At 61.9% G+C, this 22,942-nt stretch overlaps 12 protein-coding genes across 12 annotated transcripts; 7 read left to right on the forward strand and 5 right to left on the reverse strand.

Moving 5' to 3' along the window:
* Positions 1-24: 24 nt before the first annotated feature.
* AMSG_01104 (etoposide-induced protein 2.4) lies at positions 25-1,598 on the reverse strand. The gene is made up of 2 exons (XM_013906822.1): positions 1,447-1,598; positions 25-1,325 (listed from the first exon to the last, which is right to left on the reverse strand). Exons 1-2 carry the CDS (start codon positions 1,573-1,575, stop codon positions 51-53), a joined length of 1,404 nt encoding a protein of 467 aa, XP_013762276.1. The 5' UTR covers positions 1,576-1,598; the 3' UTR covers positions 25-50.
* Positions 1,599-3,225: 1,627 nt separating this feature from the next.
* AMSG_01105 (uncharacterized protein) lies at positions 3,226-5,054 on the forward strand (the record flags this gene model as incomplete). The annotated part of the gene is made up of 3 exons (XM_013906823.1): positions 3,226-3,292; positions 3,426-4,435; positions 4,601-5,054. The coding sequence occupies exons 2-3, from the start codon at positions 3,534-3,536 to the stop codon at positions 5,052-5,054; spliced, it is 1,356 nt and encodes a 451-aa protein (XP_013762277.1). The 5' UTR covers positions 3,226-3,292; positions 3,426-3,533.
* Positions 5,055-6,122: 1,068 nt separating this feature from the next.
* On the forward strand, positions 6,123-7,374 carry AMSG_01106 (uncharacterized protein). The gene is made up of 2 exons (XM_013906824.1): positions 6,123-6,194; positions 6,411-7,374. Exons 1-2 carry the CDS (start codon positions 6,192-6,194, stop codon positions 7,332-7,334), a joined length of 927 nt encoding a protein of 308 aa, XP_013762278.1. The 5' UTR covers positions 6,123-6,191; the 3' UTR covers positions 7,335-7,374.
* AMSG_01107 (follicular lymphoma variant translocation 1) lies at positions 7,367-8,431 on the reverse strand (the record flags this gene model as incomplete). The annotated part of the gene is made up of 1 exon (XM_013906825.1): positions 7,367-8,431. One exon carries the CDS (start codon positions 8,429-8,431, stop codon positions 7,367-7,369), a length of 1,065 nt encoding a protein of 354 aa, XP_013762279.1.
* A 929-nt stretch (positions 8,432-9,360) lies between these two features.
* Positions 9,361-10,734, forward strand: AMSG_01108 (uncharacterized protein; the record flags this gene model as incomplete). Its single annotated transcript, XM_013906826.1, has 2 exons — positions 9,361-9,384; positions 9,490-10,734. The coding sequence occupies 2 exons, from the start codon at positions 9,361-9,363 to the stop codon at positions 10,732-10,734; spliced, it is 1,269 nt and encodes a 422-aa protein (XP_013762280.1).
* A 156-nt stretch (positions 10,735-10,890) lies between these two features.
* On the reverse strand, positions 10,891-13,136 carry AMSG_01109 (RhoGAP domain-containing protein; the record flags this gene model as incomplete). Its single annotated transcript, XM_013906827.1, has 2 exons — positions 10,891-10,941; positions 11,013-13,136. 2 exons carry the CDS (start codon positions 13,134-13,136, stop codon positions 10,891-10,893), a joined length of 2,175 nt encoding a protein of 724 aa, XP_013762281.1.
* Positions 13,137-14,165: 1,029 nt separating this feature from the next.
* On the forward strand, positions 14,166-15,475 carry AMSG_01110 (uncharacterized protein). The gene has a single exon (XM_013906828.1). The coding sequence runs from the start codon at positions 14,278-14,280 to the stop codon at positions 15,427-15,429; it is 1,152 nt and encodes a 383-aa protein (XP_013762282.1). The 5' UTR covers positions 14,166-14,277; the 3' UTR covers positions 15,430-15,475.
* Position 15,476: 1 nt separating this feature from the next.
* Positions 15,477-16,083, reverse strand: AMSG_01111 (Sigma4-Adaptin; the record flags this gene model as incomplete). Its single annotated transcript, XM_013906829.1, has 2 exons — positions 15,477-15,490; positions 15,630-16,083. The coding sequence occupies 2 exons, from the start codon at positions 16,081-16,083 to the stop codon at positions 15,477-15,479; spliced, it is 468 nt and encodes a 155-aa protein (XP_013762283.1).
* A 944-nt stretch (positions 16,084-17,027) lies between these two features.
* AMSG_01112 (uncharacterized protein) lies at positions 17,028-18,899 on the forward strand (the record flags this gene model as incomplete). The annotated part of the gene is made up of 1 exon (XM_013906830.1): positions 17,028-18,899. The coding sequence occupies one exon, from the start codon at positions 17,028-17,030 to the stop codon at positions 18,897-18,899; it is 1,872 nt and encodes a 623-aa protein (XP_013762284.1).
* Positions 18,900-18,994: 95 nt separating this feature from the next.
* Positions 18,995-20,121, forward strand: AMSG_01113 (sepiapterin reductase). The gene has a single exon (XM_013906831.1). The coding sequence runs from the start codon at positions 19,004-19,006 to the stop codon at positions 19,883-19,885; it is 882 nt and encodes a 293-aa protein (XP_013762285.1). The 5' UTR covers positions 18,995-19,003; the 3' UTR covers positions 19,886-20,121.
* On the reverse strand, positions 19,892-21,042 carry AMSG_01114 (Rer1 domain-containing protein; the record flags this gene model as incomplete). The annotated part of the gene is made up of 3 exons (XM_013906832.1): positions 19,892-20,276; positions 20,363-20,858; positions 20,913-21,042. 3 exons carry the CDS (start codon positions 21,040-21,042, stop codon positions 19,892-19,894), a joined length of 1,011 nt encoding a protein of 336 aa, XP_013762286.1.
* A 1,280-nt stretch (positions 21,043-22,322) lies between these two features.
* AMSG_01115 (uncharacterized protein) lies at positions 22,323-22,914 on the forward strand (the record flags this gene model as incomplete). Its single annotated transcript, XM_013906833.1, has 2 exons — positions 22,323-22,822; positions 22,896-22,914. 2 exons carry the CDS (start codon positions 22,323-22,325, stop codon positions 22,912-22,914), a joined length of 519 nt encoding a protein of 172 aa, XP_013762287.1.
* Positions 22,915-22,942: the final 28 nt, after the last annotated feature.

Here is a 22,942-nt window from a genome sequence, read left to right on the forward strand (position 1 = left end):
CCGTCGCCCGCGACTCGTCGTTTCATTTTCGCCTCGCTCGCTCACCACCATCAACCAACCAACAACCGAGCCACCTTGGTGGACAAAAAATGTTGCGCACCCCCCACCCCCCCCACCCCGGAAAACGAGCTCGGCCTGCGGAGTCGCAGTCTGCCTGAAAGCTTCGGCAAGCCGCAAACAATCCGGATCCCGATTGTACTGGCCAAGACGGACAAGGCAGAGATAGGGATGACAACGGTTGTGACTGGGTGCCCGAGCGGGAGCTGGGTGTCGGACATGGAGTCATCGCTTGTGCGCGAAGATGCGGGGAGGGAAGCACGACATGCCGGGCTGCCTCTGCTGTGCTGGCACGGCAACACGCTGCGCAAGCTTTCATGCATCGCGGCTCTCGAAGCAGCCCAGGAGCGGGTGGCAGTGCCGCGCCGAATAGGGCCGCTGACGCCAATCGATCGGCAAGGCTTGTAACATACTTCAGCGAGGCTAGGAGCGGATCGACGGAGAGCGAGAGGCCTGGATGGAGCGGAGGCGAGTGTCGATGTACTTGATGACTGGATTGGCGACGATGCACGGGAGCTGGAAGATAGGCAGAGCAGTGGGGAGCGGAGCGATGGAAATGCCCCGCATGGAGACCGGGAGAGGTCGCGACTTGGTGGCCATGATGACAAAGAACGGGTAGGCGAGGAAGAAGACGGCGTTGGAGACGGCAAAGGAGAAAAGTAGCAAAGTAGGGTAAAGGGGAGGCCAAAGCCGGCAAAGTAGGCCCAACGGGCGTGGAAGATGATGATGCGCTTGGAGAGGTCCGAACCAATGTTGATCCACTTGTACTCGAAGCAGAGAAAGGCAAAGTACCAGGCGGTGAGGATCATGTCGACGGCGCGGGCGAGATGCGGGCCGACGAAAGGCACTGCGCACAGGAGCAGGGCAACAACTACTTGCAAGACGACATAGGCCAGAACCACAACAGTGCGATAGATGACCTCAGCCGCCTGCTCCCATGCAGGGCGCTTCGGGGCAGCCTTGACCGAGCCATCGAGGGCAAAGGTGACGTCGGCGATCTCCTGGTACCAAGCTGAGGAGAGGAGGAGGGTGACGAGAAGAATGGGCAAAATGCATGCGACAAAGAACACCGATGAGTACAACGGTTCGAGCCACGCGGCCAAGGTTTGAATGACCACCGGCGAGGCACGGGATGACCACGGCGCAGGGAGATCGAGAATGGCGGCAAGCATGGGATACAGAGCATAGTCATAGAAGAGCGCCGCCGGCAGAAATAGCAGTCCATTGAGCTTGATCGAGTCCCATGTCCGCTTACGGATGTCTTTGTTCTATGATGACATGATGATGATGATGATGATGATGATGAGTGTGACTGCGGGGGTGGGGGCGGGGGGGGTCGGGGGGGGGGGGGGGTTAGGTATGGGCATGGGCAGCAAAGAGAGCACCTACCTTGGCAATTGTGAGGATGGCTTCAAGCATATTACTTCCATCTTGAACACCCACCCAGCCCCACTTGGCCACTTGGATGAAAGAGACCACCATGGAGTCTTCCCCCGGTGTGGAAGGTGGTGGAGCCATGGGTGACTGAAGGCGGTGACGAGTGTTGTCTGGTGAGGGGGAAGTCGGTGGGGTGGGGTGAGGGGCAGGCGGAGACGTACGTGCGGCCACACAGACTGGGGATGGGGCTGAAAGGCAGGAAGGAACAGCATACTCGCTCGATCATTGCATGCCCATCATCAGCCATGCAGTACTGCGCTCAATAGATGATGTTGGTGATGGCGAGCGGGCGACGGGACGTGGTTGTGGGATGTAGCGATGGCGGTCATCGGACTGGAGATCTGCGGAGGATGGGCGAGGAGATGGTGTGGGGTCGGAGCAAGGACGGGGTAGCGGAGGAGCGGTGAGGCGGAGGAGCGGGCGCGGACGGAAGGAGGAAGCGTGGGAGATGTGAGCCTAGCTCGCGGCGGACGCGGGCATCACTGCCGATGGTTCGCAACTCGGCAGCCGCCGCTCCGATACGGGCCAGCGATGTTCGGGCGATGACCGCGTCTGGTTGCATGGCTTGAGCGAGTTCACGTGAGGCCTGGGCACCGCGGACCCGGTTGATCATCCGCCGCAGCGCGTCCTGCTCCGCGACCACAGCCGCTCGCCGATCCCAGGCCTTTTGCGTCCGCGGCGAGCCCATCATTTGGCGGTACTCGTTTTCACCACGACGGCGGGCGCTCTCAGCCACGGCCGTCCGCAGATCCCTTGCCCTCGTCGCATTGCGGATGGCATCGACAACCCGTGGCTGGACCACAGGCGCCGGCGATGGTCGCGAGACAGTCAGGTTCGAGGACAAAGACGGCAATGATGACGGCGACTGCAGTGCATGCGAGTGCGAGCGAAGGCGAGCCATGACCGGTGATCGCACAACCCGAGTGGATGACAGCCTGGCTCGTGTCGGTCCGGTCTGAGCTGGCCGAGCAGCCCGTGGACTAGCGGCTTGCCGCTGAGTGGAAGTGCCTGGGGCTTGTAGAGCCGCCAGAGCAGCGTTGATGCGGGAAGTATGGTCGGTCATGGCAGCAAAGCGAGTCGAGTAGTTGTCGACTTGTCCGGCTTTATGTCGGTGGTCAGCCTGTTCCCCTACTTGCCTGCCTGCCTGCCTGCCTGCCGGCCGGCCTGCCTCGCTGTGAGCTGTCCGGCGCTTGATCTGACATGGCTGAGTCGACACACACGCTATGGACTGATATAGCGAGAGGGATCAGCCATGCGTATCGATGCAGGAGGCGGATGGCTGCCTGTGCGCGGCCGGGTCGACCATCGTGAGACACACGCTATGGACTGATATAGTGAGAGGGATCAGCCATGCGTATTGATGCAGGAGGCGGATGGCTGCCTGTGCACGGCCGGGTCGACCATCTTGAGGCACACGCTATGGACTGATATAGTGAGAGGGATCAGCCATGCGTATTGATGCAGGAGGCGGATGGCTGCCTGTGCACGGCCGGGTCGACCATCTTGAGGCACACGCTATGGACTGATATAGTGAGAGGGATCAGCCATGCGTATTGATGCAGGAGGCGGATGGCTGCCTGTGCGCCACTGTGCGTGAGATGAGGTGGAGGTGGTGAGGTTGGTGATAGTGCGGCACAGTCCTCTGCGATTCGGTCAGGCCATGCCGGTAGCTGGTGAGGAAGCAGCTGAGGCTGCCTTCTCTGCCTTTCATGCGCGGAACAAGACATGGATGGCTGCACGGCGGGAGAAGCTTGTGCGGAAGCGAGTGAGCGAGCATGTTGGGCTTGGAACTCCGCATGTATGTCGTGAGTGGTGGCTGTGTGCTGGGGGAGGGGGAGGGGAGGAGGAGGGGGGGGCGGGTAAGGGGAAGGTGGACCCGAAGCGGGCGGCGAACTGATGATGATAATGATGACGGGCTGGTGTGTGTATAGGTCAGTCACTCGGCCAAAGACGAAAATGATGGACCTGTTGGAAGTGTTGATGGTCATGGTGGCGGTCATCATCATCGTGGGAGTCCGGCAGAGGTTGCTGAGAGGCAGATGCAGTGGCTCAAGGAGAAGGAGGCAAGGAGAGAGGCAAGGCGATGCCAACTGGAGCGCGAGGAGAGGTCATCGGCAAGGTTTTCCAAGCCGCTGGATCACTCAAAAGCAGGAAAACAACATGGTGATGAGCTGGTCAGCAGCTCGTTCTGGGACAGGACAAATGCGTCGATCGAGACGTGGAAGGCCACACGCGCAGGTGTGGGCGAAGGAGATGCTGTAGAGGCGGACAAGCTCGCCCAGCTTCCGGCCATCAATGCCCGGTCGCGAGAGTTGGCGGCCAAGGCGGACAAGCGGCCGTTTCTGGAGCGGGTCAAGGCTGATCTGGAAACACGCAAGGAGCACCGCCGCAAGGCACGGGCGGCCGCCGCCGAGCGCGAGGCTGCCGCAACGCACTCGGCCATCCTCGATGCCCGAGCCGGGCCCAAGCGCAAGCCATCATCTCGGCTTCCGCCGCCGCCGCCGCGACAGGAGCTCCCGCCGCTGAGCGCCAAGCAAGAGGCAGCGGTCTCAAGGCTGACCCAGTGGGAGAACCGCCGCCGGCAGCGCCTGGCTGAGGCCCGGGCGGCCGCTGCTGCCGACCTGCCGTCGTTTGCACCGCAAATCTCGCAACGGACGAAGCGGCTGGTTGGCCAGTGGAACGATGGTGGCGAGCCTGTCCATGAGCGGCTGCACCGCGAAGCCACGGTTGCGAGCACCCACACGCAGGCTGTCCGCGTTGCGCTCGTACTTGAGACCATTTTTGACGCCTGCGCCCACGGCGTGGTGGCCAACGCCATTCTCCAGTCGTCGCAAGCATCTGCTCCGTCGCCACAGGCCACAGCCGCACCCAGCGAGGATGCGCCCTCGCCTGCCAAGCCGACGGCGGAGGCGACCGCAGTCTCGTCGCCGCGGCGGTCGCGGTATGCGCGCCGAGCTGCGGCCCGCCAAAGGCGGAAGAACCGGGCCAGCGGTTGCCGCGAGCTCGAGGCCGAGCCTGCAGCCGAGGAAGGGCATGAGAGTGTGAGCGAGAGTGATGCTGGCGGTGGCGATGCGGGCGAGCAAGATCAGTGTGGAATGAGTGCCAGCGATGCGAGCGACGGCGCAGAGGCCAAGGCCGAGGCTGAGGCCAGCGTCGAGACCGAGATCGGAGGCAGGACCGCAAGCGAGGCCGAGACAACCATCCACGATGAGAGTAAGGAGAAGTCGCTGTCACCGGCCGAGCGGCAAGCACTACGCAACGCCGAGATCCAGGCCGCACGCCAGCGAAGGACGGAGCGCAAGTTGCAGCTGCAGGCGCACATGCAAGAGCTGCAAGAGAAGAAAAAGGCCGAGGCCGCGGCCGCCGAGCGTGCTAAGCGGATGGAGCAAGCGCGCCGCAAGCGGCTGGCGCAGTCGTCAGGGAACACCCCAGCCATCTCGATCGTGCCATCCAGCCTCGATCGCGACGACGCCGTTCTCGCCTTTGAGTCTTACAGCGAGTCTTCAGACGATGGCGACCGGCTTGTCCACGGCAGTGATCAGGCACGGCAGCAGCCGTAAAAGGAAGATCAAGATGGGACTGTCACGCGTGTTGGATGATGATCAGGCGATGGCCATCACCACATCACAGTCACCACCTGACTCGGTCGACGAGTTGACGAGAGGGGGAGAGAAGGGACGGCCAACATGCTTGCAGACAACACATCCGAGCTGAGCAACGTGACAGCGAACATGCAAGCGCCGCTTCTTCCACAGAACCACCGACACACATTGTTGCACACCGACGCCGAAGGAGTGGAAGAGGGCCTGGCTGGGCGGAGAATGGGTGGCGGTGGTGGCGGCGGTAGGCGTCGCCTGCGACGGGTCGGTCGGCCAAGTGGCGGCGGTGGTCGCGGACGGCGAGCTGGTTGGTGGGACGGAAAAAAGGTGGCCATGGCTGCTACTGCCACATGCCTGGCCACGGTGCTACTTTACAGCATGGCCTTTCTTCCCATGTGTAATGTCTACTTTCGATGTGGCTGCAAGCCGCTGTGGGACGGAGGATCGGCGCAGTGCAACGTCCACTCGGACGTGGGGCCAAAGTGTCCTCAGTGCGCTGCTCCGCCATCGGTGGGCTGGATCCCGATGTATGGTGGCGCTATGCTTTCGTTTGCTACCACCCTTGCTGTAGGATTGCAGTGCTCAGGGTGCTGGAGCTGGCGCTGGCTGCGATGGGCGACCTGGCCCGTGACCCTGCTTGCCTCCTTCTTTGGCTACTCGTTCATCATCGCTGTCTTCTTCCGTCTCGGCACAGACTATCCCTATTTTCTCACCGGCCCCGATCATCCGAAGGAGCGAATCCTCTAACGACTCTGCACCGCCAGACTCGATGGGGACGCCCCGAGGATGTTGACCTTCGCCACCGTGGATGGCCGCTACTTGTGGCGGGTACTTTGATCGTATCCCGCCGCTTCACCTCCCTTGTGCCCACTCTGTTACACTCCATCGTCTCTTGCAGCCTGTGCCGACTTGGCGCTGTGCCCGATCCTTTCCCTACCGTTGGCGCGGCGGTCTGTCCACAGCCATCAACCGAGCAGAGCGCTAGCCACGAGTCAGCAGAGTGGGAGAAAGGCACCAATGGGCACACCTCTCGCAAGTTGCCAACGACAGCCAGCGTCACCAAATCTAGCGCACAGATAGTCAAGTTGGTGTTCCACCATGGTGCGTTGTTTCTTGGGTGTGACTGTGAGGAATGAGGAGATGGAGTGGTGAGCATACATGTGCGTGTGTGCCTGCGGCCAACGAGAGCACGACTTGGCTCGCATTTGCAAGTGGCACGTGCGAGACGGGGCGGAGGCACATGGCCGAGTCGCAAGGCATCCATACTCACGATCTCGATGACTGTGATGGTTGACTATGACATGGAGGTGTATGTAGAGTGGCTATCAGCAACATCAGCAGTCTGGATACGCTCCGCCGCCGTTTGCGCCGCAGGCATCGGCTGCTCCGCCACCAACCAATCCGTACGCAGGCTCGATGCCCGCGGCGACGCCATCGCCATCGCCGTCCCCGCCGCCGGGTAGTATGGGTGGGTATGGCGGATCGCCTGCGCCTGTGCATGCAGGATATGGTGCGCCTCCAGTGGGAGGATATGGAACACCGCCAGCGGTCGGATATGGGGCGCCGACGGCTGCGCCCGGGGCGAATGTAGCGCGGGCGGGAGGTTACGGCGGGCATGGAGTGCAGGGAGGCGGATATGGGGCGACCGGGCAGGCGGGGTACGGCAACCCGTATGTGGCCCCGCAGTTGCAGGCCCGGGCGGCGCAAGGAGGAGGGCCGACGCCGGGCCATGGCGGGTTTATGGTGGATCTGCTGAGCGCGCCATGTGCCGAGCCGCTGACCTGCTGCTGCTCGATGCCGTTTCCGTGCGTGGCGGCACACGACCATCGACTGCGGCTGCTGGACCATGACGTGTCGCGGTACAAGTGTTGTAACGACCGGTACTCGCGGTGCACTTCGTGTCTCGACGACTGTACGCGCGGCAACGAGGAATGCTGCCTGTGGCTGGAGGCGATCTGCTGCCACGAGTGCGCCATCTACACAAACCGTGCGATGATCCAGGAGCGGTTTGGGGTGCGCGATAGTGACTGCGACCAGTGCCTGCAGGGCTGCGTGGTGTTCTGCCAGTTCCTCGAGTGCCTGCTGCGGTGTGCGGGCCACGAGGACCCGAATCTGCGCCAGCTTGTGGACCTCATTGTCTGCGCCATGTACTCGTGCATGAACGCGCAGCACGAGCACGAGCTCAACGGGCGGCTGGGCCCAAGCAAGGCGCCGCCACTCCTGGGCGAGATGGCGCGGTAGTAGACTTTTAGTGGAAGACAATACATGGCAGACTACGAGAGCGGCGAAGCGTGGGTGCGGACGTCGCTGCGGTCAGAGGCGTGCGAGTGGACGATGCCATCCCACTGCCAGCCGACGACAGCAGTGAGGAAGGAGACCAGCGGCGAGGCGGCGATGGCGAGGACCGTGTTTGAGCGCGGCGACATAGCGGCCATGGGCCAGCTCATCATGTCGAGGAGTAGGTCAGTGCCGATGTGGAACTCGCGGGCGCGGATGCGCGGGTACATGACACCCGCAGCCTGTTCTGCGGTGAGGAGCTCGCCCGAGTCGGACATAGCGACGGTCTCGGGCGGCTTGGTCTCGTTTTCGATGGCAAAGCCAGGCGTCTCGACGTCGGACGGATAGCAGATGGAGACGGAGACGTCAAAGGGGAGCAGCTCCTGGCGGAGCGAGTCTGCAAAGCCGCGGAGAGCCCACTTTGTGGGCGCGTACGCAGTGTAGCCGAGCATGCCACACATGGCCATGGCGGAGCTGATGATGGCAATGTGGCCGGAGCGACGGGCGATCATGGACGGAACAATGGCCTTGGCGCAGCGGACGACGCCCATGTAGTTGACGTCCATGGAGCGGGTAAAGTCTGACTCTTCCAGATCCATAAAGTAGCCGGTGGCCGAGTAGCCAGCGTTTGCGATGAGGAGCTCGACGGGAGCCTTGGCATCGACCTCAGCCATAGCCCTCGTCACAGCCTCACCATCAGTGACATCGACGGAGAGAGCGTCAACAAACTGATCAGCGACGGGATCAGGGAGGGCATTGACGATGGCAGTGAGCTCATCAAGGGCCTTGTCAAGCTTGGCCTGATTCCGAGCCAGAATGGTCACCGAAGCACCATCTCCAACAGCCAGCTTGGCAAAGGCCAGACCCATACCCTCTGATCCGCCTGTAATGACCACATGCTTGCCCGAGAGGTCGAGGGCAGACGAGGTGACCGAGTTGACCACAGTCCGTGCCAGCTGTTGAAGGGCAAAGCCAGCAGCGAGTCCAGTGAGTGCAAGTCCAGGCCATGAGTATGCTGACGGGCTGGCCCATCCTTGGCAGACTCCGCTGAGGTACTCCATCTCGAGTTGGCTTGGGGGAGGGGGGGAGGGGGTGGCTGGATGAGTTGAGTGTGGGCTGGGCAGGGAGCAGGAGCGCCAGCGAGGAGCGAATGCGGTGACGGGGCATGGAAGGGATGATCGTGGTTGCAGGAGGGTGCTTGATCGGGGTGTGGGGTATGGGTTGTGGGGATGGGGATGGGTGTGTGGGGTATGGGTTATGGGGATGGGGATGGGTGTGTGGGGTATGGGTTGTGGGGATGGGGTGCTTGATCGGGGGTATGGGTTGTGGGGATGGGGGTGCGGGGGATGGGGGTGGGCGTGGGAGGTGATTCATCGGGCATGTGTCCCGAATACTGCCCAATCCAAGCCCGATCAGCCCTCCATTCCGCTCTGCGTGACAAACAGCATCATCAGCCCATGGCATGGGCCCCCGCAGTGAGAGGGGATCCCTCCTCGAAGTCAACCTCGCTCAACACCAGGCAGAGAGCTCAAGCACCAGAGCTTGGGGCCATAGACGAGCGTCACCTCACTCTGCCATTTGTTTGAACAGTATGGCTGCATTGGAAACCATTGTGTGGTCTGCAGCGCAAGGTACCATTGCAGTGCTCTTGATGATGAGCATCGGTTTTGCTCTGGGTAAGGCCCACATTCTTGACGGGCACACCCGGACACAGACCTCTCGGGTACGCTGATCTCCACGACGAGTGAGCTGTGGCTCGATGGGAGGTGAAGAATGAGGAAAGAGGGGACATATACCGGCTGTTGCGGGCTTGCAGGCGCTATCAGGTCGGGATCTGGCTGGATATCGGGGGTACGAGGTCTGCTGGGGTTGACGTAGCTCGATGCCGAGTCGGGCAAGCGTGGTGCGATCGGCTTCTCCACTGGTAGTGCTGCCATAATCAGCATGTGATTGATGCTGATTGGCTCGGCGCTTGTTGGTCAACTCGATCATGCGCTCGCGCCTGACGCCGCCGGTTGGCTGGCTTGGCTCGATCACACCCGCTTGGCGCGATGACGGACTGGCTGGGAGTTTTGAGCCTCCTCCACCACCACTCACCCTCACACCCCTCCCCGCACAGCTTTTGTTTGTGGTGCTTATACCAGCTCTGCTGTTCCAAGCCATCGGCTCGTCTTTCAAGATCTCCGAGTTTGCCGAGCTGTGGATTGTGCCTGTCGCAGCCATCATCCACACCGTGATCGGGCTCGGGCTGGGATGGCTGACTGTGGCGGTGAGCAAGCCGCCGGCGCACTTCCGGACCATGTCTATCCTCTCTGTCGTTCTCGGCAATGCCGGCAATCTGCCGCTCTCACTGGTGGCATCGATGGCGACCACTGAGGTCTTCCGCGACCAGCCTGACGCCGAGACTGAGGGCGTCAAGATCATCTCGCTGTACATGATCGTCACCTCGCTAGTTCTGTGGATGGTCGGCTATCCGCTGATGGGTCTGAGCAAGAACAAGTCGCCGATGTCGGGCTCTGATGAGGAGGACGCGAGCGGCAAGCTGCTCACCGAGTCGAGCGAGGCGACGTCTCGCTACTCGGTCCGGAGCACAAGCTCGATCGAGTACAGCACCGAGTCCGAAGCTCAAGAGGCGGCGTCATCGACAAGCTCGCCCTCGGCATCGACGTGCCTCTCGTCGGCCACAGGGACGACGATCCTTGTCGACACGAGTATGACCCATCTTCAGGCACCGTCGCCTGCGTACAAGCCGCGGCCCACCCACGGGGCTTGCGGTCAAGTCAAGGCGCTGCGTCGGCACTGGTTGGATCTCAAGGTTGCCCATCCCTGGTTTGCCTTTGTCTGCGACAAGGTGTTCACTCCGCCGGTGGTGGCGGTCATCCTCGGCCTCGTTGTTGCCGCCATCGAGCCGCTGGCCGACACCATGTTTGGCGAGGACAAAGCGCTGCGTCCTGTTGGCCGGTCGGCCGTGATCATGGGCAATGGCGTTGTTGGGCTCTCGATGCTAATTCTTGGGGCGTCGCTGGCGGCGGTCTCGATTGGCAAGAGCGCCAAGCGCATCTCACGGCTCAACATTGCGCTGCTTATCTTTGTCCGCATGGTCGTCTTTGCCGCCATTGGCATCGGCCTGCTATATGTCTTTGTCTGGCTTGACGTTGTCGACGTCAAGAACAAGATGCTACTGTTCATTCTCATGGTCCAAACCGCGGTTCCCACCGCTCAATCGACGGTCATCATCGTCGAGCTTCACGGCGGCAACGCCGGCGATGTCTCCACCCTACTGTTCTTCATGTATCTCGCCTCGGTCCCTATCCTCACCTGCTCCATCGCACTGCAGCTGTATGTCATCGAGTCCATTCAGTAACAAGTAAACTGCTACGATTCGTCCCAGTTGATCGAGAGCAGCTCTGACCGAGTGTCGGCGGCGGTTGCGGCAGCTGGCGGCGGTTGCGGCGACGCGCGATGCATCGGCGACGCCATGTCGGGAGGCGACATCATGAGCAGCGAGTTGGTGGGTTGGCTACGGCTGACCGGCGTGGCGGGCAGCGGTCGCGCAACAAGGTCGTCGGACCTGCGGTCGTCGCCGTCATCGTCGTCGTCATTGTCGTCGTCGTCGTCGTTGCGCGGCTCGGGCTCGCGGACAAAGAGTGCGAGGAACGCGACCTTGGCGGCAGTCCGCTCTGGCCACACATTGATGGCGTCTGGCTCGCGGAGCATGACCCGCGCAAAGACCGAGAGCAGATCCTCGACTGCTGGGGCCGAGCTGTCGTCGGCACAGCGGAGGACCTCGCCCATAAACGCCACCAGGTACCAGAACACGTTGTAGTGTGCGAGCGAGAGCGAGTCGATGATGGTCCGGGCAGCGAGGAGCGGCGACGGCGACATGGTGACGCCAAAGACCTCCGGCGCACGGTCCGGTGGAATGACCGGCACCGACCAGGAGGCAAGCAGATGGAGGAGGGCGGCGGCCAGCGTATGCGGCGCGAGCTCGCCTCTCGCGGCGCGCAGCGGAATCGCCGCCGGCGACGACGAGAGCAGCGCAAGGAGCTCAGCGAGGCCGCGAACAGAGGCCACATCGCGGTCGAGGTCGGCGGCGGCGCGGGTGAAGAGGCCGGGTGTAGCAAGAATGCTTGGCGAGCGCAGCGCCTCCAGCAGATACCAGAGATGGAGCGGAACGTCGGATGACGACGACCGAGTGAGCGCGTTGAGCGAGGCCCCGAACGGCCATGGCTTGTAGGTGCCGCGGAGTGGAACGACGATGGCAGGACTTGTCGGATTGCCCTGCAGCGAGAACTGGAGCAGCGCCTCAAGATGGGCGACGCCCGACGAGTCTGGCCGTAGAGTGCGGCGTGCCACAGCATCCGGCCCAATGAGGACCGTGAGCGCGAGCGAGGTCGAGGCGCCAGGCGCCAGGACACCGGCGAGCGCCGAGGGTCCGTCGGCGAGCTGGACCCACGACGGGAGTGGGAGGCCGGTGGCTGGGTCACGATGGAGCGAGTACATGGCTGGCAGCGTGTCGGAAGGGTTGGAGAGAATGAGCTGCAGCTCGAGTGGGTGACCCCAGGCGAGCTCGCCAAAGTCGACCAGCGACGGTTCGACCGCCAGCTGTGGCGGGGTCGACGAGGTCTTGAGGGCAGAGACCAGGTTGAGCGCGACAGTGCGGGCATCCTGGGCGGCGGCAGCGGCGGCGTGCGAGTCAATAGAGGCAGCACGGGCAATAAAGTGGGCGGTGACCGGCTTGTGGTCTGAAGTGAGGAGCGCGGTCGTGGTGGTGTACGAGACAAGCGACCAGGCGCCCGGATGAGCAAAGCGGTAAAGGACCCGATCGGTCCAGGCAGGAACGCGGTTCTTGGACGATGAGTCAAAAATGTTCGTTCCGTTGTCGTACTTGTACGTTGGGATGAACTGGAGCTTTCCCTCCGAGTAGCCGGCGAAAGCCTTGCCTGCGGCGCGGGCTTTGAGCAGCTGGTCAGACTTGCGCAAAACAGCATAGTCGCCAACGGCTACAGCAGCGCGAACAGTCTCATTTGGCAGATCGATGCGGTAGTTGAGGTCGCCAAGCCAGACAATAGCGTCAAAGGCGCCGGACGCCGGGGTCCGATCGAGGAACGACAGGCGCCGCGAGAGCTCGGCAAAGTCCTGGTTGCGCCGGGCCTCCTTGGACTGGCCAGCGGCCAAATGCGAGTTGATGAAGAGCCACTCCTCATCAAAGACGCGAAGGAGCACGCCTGCGCCACCTTTGTTGCCCATGACGCCGAGAATACCGACGCCGGCCGAGTCTACAGCGAGGACCTTGAGGTGAGGAACGATGCGGGACTTTGCACAGACGACGATGAGAATGCCGACTAGCTGTTTGGAGACTACATGGGTGTATCCTCCAGGCACTGCCCTCTTATCCAAGGCAGCTAGAATAGCAGCTTCCCAAGGCGATGCCTTTGACGAGTTGTTGAGGAGAAAGGTCTCTGCCGAGAGGTCGAGCTCTTGAAAGCCAACGACGACCAGATCCGGAGCAGGCACTACTTCGTTCAGCCACACATCCAACGATTCGTGCAGTGCTTTCCCGTTGACATTCCATGTACCTGAAAGCACATGCAGTGTATGACTTGTGCTGTGGAGCTCACGGAGGCTCGCACTGTGCTTCCCTGCGAACGCCGTCGCCACCGTCAGGTCGCCCGCAGGCGTAGCCCGTCCGCTCGCTCCTCTGTCACCGCTGCTTCCTCCGCCTCGCTCCTGCCATGGTGGTCTGCTTGACGACGATGACGCCATAGAGGGGGGGGGGGAGAGCGGGACGAGTGGTGGTCGCGGGGGTAGGTGTGGAGGGGAGGAGAGGGAGGGCGCGGAGAGGTGGTGATCGACCCCGAGGCGTGATCGATCAGAGCCGATCGAGTAGGGGTGGGGTGTTGATCAAGAGTTGTGGTTGCGGGCTGTGATCATAGTTGATTCCTTATTTCATGCAGAGCGTGAGGAGGTTGAATAATGTGGCGTAGAGAAAGTAGGGGGGGGGGAGGGAGGGTATATGGAGGGTTGAGCGGTGTGTGGGTAGGGGCCGGTGTGAAAAATAATCCATGATCATGTGAATTGACATCGGTTCACACCTGCACAGACATACAAGCAACACACACACAACACACACTCTCTCGGGCTGTGTAGCGGAAGGGAAGAGGAGATGATATTGTAGGGAAGAGAACCTGTGCGAGTGCGGTGAGAACGTTGTTGCTGGCAGTGGGCCATGACGGTGTCGGCGTGGATGGCGACAGGCCGTTCACGTTGTCGTTCAGCTGCCGTGAAAAAATACGGTTTGATAGGTTGTCAGGTTTGGCTGGACGAGGGTGATACAATCCCGACCACAGCCCACGGAAAGGCTATGGTTGACATGGATGAAGTAAGGATGTAAGTGAGAGGTGTCTGGGAGGGGCAAGGGTGGAAAAGTGGGAAGAATAGCGGAATTGCTCCGGGCGCCAACACCTGCAAAACTGTCATTATGCAGTTTGCAGTTTGCAGTTTTGCAGCTTGCAGTTTGCAGTTTACATTTTGAACAAAGTAGTCAAAACTCGGCGTTTTTTCTCGCTGGGAACAACACAGTAGCATCTGGACACAGCAAGACAACCGAAAGAGAACCATGCCCCGTCGCTCGCAGCCTCGAAAGGCAAGCTCCTTCAATGCGACCGGCGCATCTAGCTCGTCTGGCACGTCTAGCACGGCCAGCACAGCTGCGACGACGGCAACGGCTATCTTGCGAGGCGCATTAACGCCGTTCTGCCTTCTGCTGAAGCTACTGTTCCCGATTGTGACAGACTCAACGAGCCGTGCCATCTTTAAGAACATCTTGGTGTCAGCATGCAGGTTGTACCAGAACAAGGAAGGAAAGCTCACATTGTACGGTCTCGTTCGAGCCTTACAGCTTGCGATGCGGATAAGCTCGTCCCGGTCGGGCTTGTCCAGGCTCATGGAGCTCGTCGACATTGGGGAGGCGAACATGGACGAGGAGCTGGCGTCAAAGATCTTCGTGTGGGCGGCCGGACCGCGGTCTCGCACCAAGCCTGCAAAGAGGGCTGACAAGCGGTACGACGAGCGGCGTGCTGATCTGCTGCAGGACTTCGTCACGTTTGGCGAATTCGACATTGACGAGTTTGCCCAGTTTCTTCTCGGCGAGCGGTATCTTCGTGTGATGCGGCAGCGAGCCAAGAACCACTGCGGCAACAACAGCGAAGCCCAGATGGCGTACGAGAAGCAAGACATCCCCACGCCGTCGGAACTTCATGAGGCCATTACCACAATCCGCGGCCTGGACTTTGGCGCCATGGTGGCGCCGTCGATGGCGGCGGGAGCGCTGCCGGTGCCAGAGCCTGTGGCGACACCGTCGATGGCGACGGGAGCGCTGCCAGTGCCAGTGCCTATGGCGACACCGTCGATGGCGGCGGGAGCGCTGCCGGTGCCAGTGCCTGTGGCGACGCGGTCGATGGCGGCGGGAGCGCTGCCGGTGCCAGAGCCTGTGGCGACGCGGTCGATGGCGGCGGGAGCGCTGCCAGTGCCAGTGCCTATGGCGACGCGGTCGATGGCGGCGCGCCCGATGCCGGTGCCAGAGCCTGTGGCGACGCGGTCGATGGCGGCGGGAGCGCTGCCAGTGCCAGTGCCTATGGCGACGCGGTCGATGGTGGCGCGCCCGATACCGGTACCAGAGCCTGTGGCGACACGGTCGATGGCGGCGGGTGTACTGCCAGTGCCAGTGCCGGTGGCGAATCCGCAGTGGATGCCCATGCTGTCGCCATCCCCTCCGACGTCGCCGCCTCCACCGCTGCTGATCGAGATTGGGATAGAAGCATCACGACCTTGCCACCAAGGCGAGTACTTGACCGAGTCACTTCGGGTAGATGAGAACCAGGGCCATGGGGAGCTCGACGAAGAGTCGTTGGCCGCCGACGACGACATGGCGCTCTTCCCACAGCTCATCAGCACGACGCCCAAGCGCCGCCGCGAGCTCGCTGCTACGGAAGACTACCAGCCCCGCCAGCGCCGCAAGCTCAACGCCAACGGCGGCGAGGCGGATACTTCGTCGTAAGAGCATCGTTTTCTCTATGTCCAGCAGACATCAAACTCACCAAGCCATCACCGCGTCCACTCTGTGGCAAGCAGCCGAGGCGGCAATAGCTTGTGGGGGTGAGGGAGGAGGCGATGTGAGACAAGGCAGCGAGCAGGACGATGACAGACCGACGAGAGCCTGGTCGGGCGACGACAAAGGGCCGGATGGAGCAGGGCGACGTTCAGGATGACAAGGGCCGGCGTGGGTAGCCATGAGCTTGAGCGGGCGGAGGATGTTTGCCTGGTTTGCATCGACAACATGCCCATTTGCGATGACTTCGTCGATGATGATGTGAACGAGCTCGAGCCGGAGCATGATGTCGAGCTCTGTCACATCGTTAAAGTAGGTGTTGAGAGCCTCGACCATGAGCTGAATGAGCTCCAGAGCGGCCAGCTCGTTATCACCATCATCAACACCAATCATAAAGTAGAGCGAGGCATAGCGACGGAAGCAGACAATGATACCAGAACCATAGGCAAAGAACGATGATTGCTTGGAAGAGCGAGAGACGGCCTTGCGGATGATGTCGGCATGGTCAACAGCTGCTTGCTCCGCAGAGAGTCCAGAGTGAGGATAGTGCCGCGCAAGTCGCACCTGACCCTGCATATTAGCAATGAGGAGGAAGTGGATCATCTTGTTCTTGCCTGTCACCTGTGTGTGGGTCTGTCTCTCCGTGTGCCTGTTGGGCGTGAGGTGTCTGCCCCGTCGGTCGTGTCTCCCGTGGCTGCCTGGGCGCAGCAGAAATCGACCGACGGCCGGCAGCTGGCAGCCGAGTTTGCTGTGCAAGGATCGGATGGGGATGTGGAATCGGGGCGGGGCGGGGGGAGGGGGGGGAGGGGGGGTTGAACGAGAAGAGAGGGATGAGAGTCCTAGCTCAAGCTCCCTGATCGCTGCCCTCACACATCACCGCCCTCACACATCGCTGCCCTCACACATCGCCGCTCTCGCACATCGCTGCCCTCACACATCACCGCCCTCACACATCGCCGCCCTCACACATCACTGCCCTCACACATCGCTGCCCTCACACATCACCGCCCTCACACATCACCGCCCTCACACATCACCGCCCTCACACATCACCGCCCTCACACATCGCCGCCCACCCACATCGCCGCCCACCCACATCACCGCCCACCCACATCACTGCCCTCACACATCGCCGCTCTCGCACATCGCTGCCCTCACACATCACCGCCCTCACACATCACTGCCCTCACACATCGCTGCCCTCACACATCGCCGCCCACCCACATCGCCGCCCACCCACATCACCGCCCTCACACATCGCCGCCCACCCACATCGCCGCCCACCCACATCACCGCCCACCCACATCGCCGTCCCTCCCTCTCCTCCTCACACATCGCTGTCCTCACAGAAAACACCGTCGCACCTGCGACAAAAAGAGCCAACGAACTGTTCCATCGTTTCGAATGAAACAAACCGCGTGGGTCAGAGGGGGGGGGGGGGGGGGGGAGGGGGGGCAAGGGCACGGGCATCACCTAACTTACGGCCGTCCTTTGAATAGGTGGTTACGTGTGTGTGTGTGTGTGTGTGTGCGTGAGTGAAAGGAATCATGTCTGTGACGATTACTCTGGACAACGCACCGCCTGGAATGCTGTACCAGGCCGGGGATGTGGTGGCTGGTGTGGTGACCATTGTGGTGACGGGGAGAGAGACGACACATTATGGAGTCTTTCTCAATGTGGGAGAGGAAGAAGAATGCAAGTGGGAGGCCACAGAGGTGAAGCATGTCAACGTCGAATCTTCAAAGGCAAAGAACTCTCGTTTGGTCTTGGCAAATGAGTCTGGCGTGCCATCGGGAAAGGTTGCCATCTTGGATACCGTCTCCTACTCGGGCTCGTCCTCTGCATCCACGTCTATGCAGATCGCAGACTCGGGTGTTCTCCAGCCGGGCTCGCACTCGTTCCCCTTTCGCTTTCAGCTCTCGCCGGCACTCTCTTCTACTATTGATGGCGTTTCGCTGCCGAGGGCTGGCGCATCGTGGTCGGCTGCCTCGCTCGTCCGGGGCTCGTCGTCGCCGGCGTCGGGCAAGGCCGTCATCGGCGTCCATGCCACGATGAAGCGGGCGGCGCTCAAGTCCAACTGGCGGGCACACACATCTCTCCGGGTTGCCGCTCGCCATGCGCCCGAGCTCATGAATCCGGTGTCGGCGTCCGAGTCGAAGACCTTCCTCATGCACTCGGGCGCGCTGGACATGACGCTCTCGCTGCCGCGGTCGGTGGCGGTGGCGACCGAGGTGCTCCAGCCGGCGCTCGCGATCAACAACGGCTCGACCAAGAACGTGAACACGGTGACGCTTCAGTTTGTCCAGATTTCGACCTTCCACGCCTCAACGCCGTCGCGCCGGCGGACCGAGGAGGAGGTGCTGGCATCGATGTCGTTCCCAGGCGCGCCGGCCGGCACCTCGATCAACAACGTGTACTCGCTCGCGCTGCCTCCCGACCTCCAGCCGTCACGGCATGGGCCGTCTACCAACTCATCGGGCCGAGCTGTGGTAACCAACAGGTACGAGCTCCGGGCGGCGTGTAACGTCTCGATGGGCTTTGACCTCGTTGCCCGCATCCCCATCTCCATCTTCCACCACCAGGTCTTTTACCTCCCGCCGCCCATGGTTCTCGACGAGCGGGTGCTCAACGCCGACGAACGCGGTGCAGAGCTGTTCCGCCAGCTGGTGCCCACTCGCGGGCCGAGCCAGGACCTCGCCGACCCTAGTGGCTGCGAGCTTCTGGTCCACGGCGTTCCGCTCTCGGGCAAGGTTGTCTACCGGTCGTACCGCATGTACTGGATCGATGTTGGCGCCGTCCCGCCGCCGACCGCCACACCTGTCCCGGCCGGCTCGGGCAAGGAGGCCGACCCCGGCCTTGGCGTTCCCGCGCTCCGCATCAACGCGCGTGGCTCGGGCAAGTCCTCGCTGGTCGTACGGTACATGAAGGACAACCAGCCGTCGCAGCTCGGCTCGTCGCACGGCTCGGCCACCGATCTCGGCGGCTACCAGTACGAGCTGGTCATCCGCGCACCAGATCTTGTGCCTGGGCGGTACTACATCGGCGTGTGGGGCAACCAGTTCCTCCCGCCGACGTCTACCTACACCATAGAGGCGCAGTTCCTCAATGGCGCGCGCTCGCTCGCCGACGTCGAAGCCGAGGCTGCCGCTGCCGCCGCTGCTTCGTCCTCGGCTGGCCCGCCGTCCTACGATGACTTGCCACCGACCGATGCTGGCTACGCACCGCCGCGGTACACCTCCACCGCCGCCGGCGCCTCTGCACCGCCACCGATGTCGTCGATGCCTCCTCCGCCGTCGTCATCGTCGATGGCGCCGCCGCCATCGGCATCGCCCTACCAAACCCCGCCGCCGGATGCATCGAGTGCCCCTTCTGCACCCCCTCCTGCTTTTAACGAACAGCCGCCGGCATACCAGCAGTAAACTACAGTGTCATGCCGCTCACCCAGCCAGCTAGCTGTCCCTGTCCGTCCCACTCCGACTCTCAGCCCGCTCTCCGCTCGCCTACACTCGACTCAACCCAACACATGGACGCTTGCATTGTAACTGGCGCCTCTCGCGGACTCGGCCGTGCCATTGCCATGGCTCTTGCCTCTGCACATGCGACGGCTGCGGCTGGTCAAGACCATCCGCTTCTGTCTGGGGCGGGCATGCTGGCCATGCTGGTGGCTCGAAACGAAGCTGATCTGGCGACCACGGCGGAAGCGGTCAACGAGGTCGAGGGCGTGACTGCTCGGTGTTTGGCGGCTGATCTGGCGACGGTAGACGAGATGGATGCCCTGGTCGAGTCGATGGTCGGTGCGGTGAAGGATGCGCTTGGAAATGGCGATGGCGGCTCGCTCATTGTGGTCCACAACGCTGGCTCGCTCGGCAACCTCAAGTATGTCGATGAGTTCGCCGGAGAGGGGATGGTGACCACCATCTCGTCGACCATGAGCCTCAACATGTCCTCGCCCATTGCTCTCACTGGAGCGCTGCTGGCTGACGGTGGTATCGCCTCGCTCTTTACCAACGTTGTTGTTGTCAACATCTCGTCGCTGCTGGCGGTCCAGGCCTTCCCTTGCTGGGGCCTCTACGCCGCACACAAGGCTGGCCGTGACATGTTTTTCAAGGTCCTTGCCACTGAGGTGGAGCACATCAAGGCTGAGCGCGGGATGGGTCTTGTTCGTGTCCTCAACTACTCACCGGGCCCGCTGGACACTGCAATGCAGGGCGAGGTCCGCACCGCCATCTCGGACGCGAGCCAGCAGCAGCTGTTTGCCGGCATGAAGGAGGAGGGCAAGCTGGTGACGGTTCAGGCGTCGGCAAACAAGCTGATGGCGCTACTTGCAGGCAACGCGTACGACGACGGCGCACACATCGACTACTACGACGAGCTTCCGGCAGGAGGCGGCAGCAGCAGCGGGTGATGGCGTTTACTTGCGGCCGTAGACCTTCTTGAACGACCACGGGACATAGTTGTGCTTGCGCATGTGCTCGTACTGCTTGCGGAAGGTGACGGCGGTGAGAACGACAAAGTACATGAGGAGGACCGGCCAGTAGACCGGCACGTCAAAGATGGCAAAGAAGGTGGAGAAGAGCGCGGCAAGCGTGGCCCGCGTCGCCGAGTACCAGAACGCAAACTCGGGGAGCTTGCGCATAAACGGCCGGTACTCGGAGTCGTCCGACTTGGTCGGCAGCAGCGGCGCGCCGTCGTCGGCCATCGGATCGACCTTGGGCGAGACAAAGCCGACGAGCAGGTTGAGGAGATAGATGCCGAGCGCATACGAGACGACGTAGTAGCCCTGCACAAAGACAATCCTCAAGACAAAGAGGAGGAGGAGGGTGGCAAAGCCTCCCCAGCGGTACTTTTGTGCGGAATGGTATCGTCGAGCATCTTCTTGTACCGCTTGGCCACAAAGCCAAACTTGCCCGCCGACGACAGATCCGCAAACGCAGTTCCACTCGGCCCGCCGCTGCCCAGGCCCTGATCATCACCGAGGCCGAGCGAAGCCATGTTGCTGGCGGCGCCTGCGCCACCGCTCGCGCCAAAGCCCGAGTCAAAGGCCAGCGGCTGCGCACCAAACACCACACCCGATCCACCGGTCGGGGGCGCACGAGCAGGGCCACTTCCGGTGCCAGCCGATACTCCGGGGGACATGCCCGCCGCCTGGCCTACCCCAGACGAGTTGCCGGTTGTAAGCGGCTGAGCACCAAAGACAAGCGGCTGAGCCCCAAAGACCGGGCCAGCGCTTGCCGGAGCCGGACCAGCGCCAGCCGGGCCGGCGCCCGCAGCAGCAGTCGAGAGAGGAGCAGCTGATGTCGCGGGCTGAGCTGTGGGCGAGGTGGAGTATCCATAGTTGTCGACGGGTTCAGTAGCGGCGAGAAGGCCATTGGCAGGCGCTACTTGACCAGGATGGCTCTGGCTCTGGTGGTGGTGATGGTGGTGGTCGTGACCGTCGTCCTCGGTGGCGAGGTCATAGCCAGCAGCAGGGGCAAAGCCTTGGTCATACTCTTCTTGACCTTCGTCAAAGCCAGCATACGGTCCGTCCGAGTGGTCGTCTTCAACTGCTCCGTCCACGTTCATGCCTTGTTTTCTCTCTTCTTCTCCCTCGACTACCTTTGGAAGCTCGGCGGCGTTGGTGACGTGTGTCTGCCCTTGCTCTCGTTGGCCGTCGAGGCGGGCCGGGCCGGGTCCGGGGAGGCGACTGGGTGCACGAGAGAATGATTGATGATGATTTCAATGAGAACTTAATGGTAGCGGTAGTCGAACGATTGTGGCCGAACGAACGATTGTGGCCGAACGAACGATTGTGGCCGAACGGACGATTATCCGAACGAACGATTATCCGAACGAACGATTGTGGCTGAGCGAACGATTGTGGCCGAACGAACGAACGATTACGCCAACGAACGAACGATTGAGAAAACATTGCCGTGACGTTTGTCATTAAAATGTCCCCTCCCCAGCAGTTGCTGACACCGCACACCATCACCACCACCCCTCCACCCCCCCACCCCCTCCACCCCCCCACCCCCTCCACTTCCACTATGTACTCAACCACCATCATGATTGCTATTATCATGAGCATTGCTGCTGTGCGTGAGAGTCATGGTGATTGTGGGCTTAATGTGACGGTGTCTGGGAGTGGCGGAAGGTTCACCTCGGGCGTCTCTCCGTATGCTACCGCTACCACATGCTCATGGAATATACTGCCATCGTACTCTTCGTCTTCTATCTCGCTCAATTATTTCGCAACAGAATGTGGTTGGGACTTTGCTTTCATCTTTCAAGGCTCTCCTCCTCAAGCCCGTCTCATCGCTGCTCTCTCTGGATCCATACTGCGCCCACCCTCATCACCCTCACCCTCATCATCATCATCACCCTCACAACCATCATCATCATCACCCTCACCCTCATCATCATCATCACCCTCACAACCATCATCATCATCACCCTCGTCATCCTCCCCACTCCCCTCGCGTTATGCTTCTTCTCGATCATTGACCTCTCCGGTGACCTACCCAATCGCTGTCACTCACGGTGAGCCAAGTGATCTACGGGTGTTCTTTGTCTCGGACTCGTTTGTGGCTGATGACGGCTTTGATATGACTTTTGTCTCCACTCCATGTGTTTACGGCTGTTCGGGCCACGGAGTGTGTGATGCTTCGGCTTCCGCGTGTGTGTGCCAGGCTGGTTGGACCGGCTTCGGCTGCGAACGCCCAGGCCAGACTCCGACCGGCGGCAGCGACAGCAGTGCCGATCTCGACACCGCCGCCCGCCGCGTCGCGGGTCCATGGGCCACGCTTGATCCCGCCGGCGTCTGTGTCTGCGAACCAGACTTTGCGCCATCATACGCAGAGTGGATGCGCCGCTCCCGCGGCGGCATTGTCCAGTCGTTCCTCCGCGGTCCGCCCGGCACCGACTGCGGCGCCACCGACTGCTCCCACCTGCAAGCTTGTCCCATGTGCGAACCGCTCTCGTCATCTGCCCAGGGCTGGTCGGCCTGCAACGCCGCCGGCGAGCCCTGCGCTCGCTTTCTCCTCGATAACTGTCACCGCGATACTCCCCGCCCAGCCTCGCGCGTCCTCATCTACCTCTTGCCGGGCATCGTCTTACTCATGGGCTGGGGCTGGGCCTGCTGCCTCTACCCAGTCTACTCGTACATGCATCGCTCATCGCCGGTCGGCCCCGAAGGCGAGTATCAGCACTTTGTCCGCTTCATGCCCGAAGACATCCAAACCTTCCGCATCCTCGTGCTCGACTCGACGACGACACCGTCAACTCCGGCACCGGTCCGTGCCGCCCCGCTCCTCTCGCCGTCGCGCTCCGACTCGTCCTTGCTCTCGGACTCGAGCGACGATTCGTCGCGCCGCCGCTTCAGCGTCATCCCACCGCCGCGCCATTCAGACGCATGCCACATCATCCACCCCTGGGAGTCCGACGACGCCGCCATGATCGCCATCCTCCGTCACCCCACTCGAAC

The sequence above is a fragment of the Thecamonas trahens genome (genome assembly GCF_000142905.1).
Source record: "Thecamonas trahens ATCC 50062 unplaced genomic scaffold supercont1.4, whole genome shotgun sequence".
In the NCBI taxonomy this organism is placed as follows: domain Eukaryota; order Apusomonadida; family Apusomonadidae; genus Thecamonas; species Thecamonas trahens.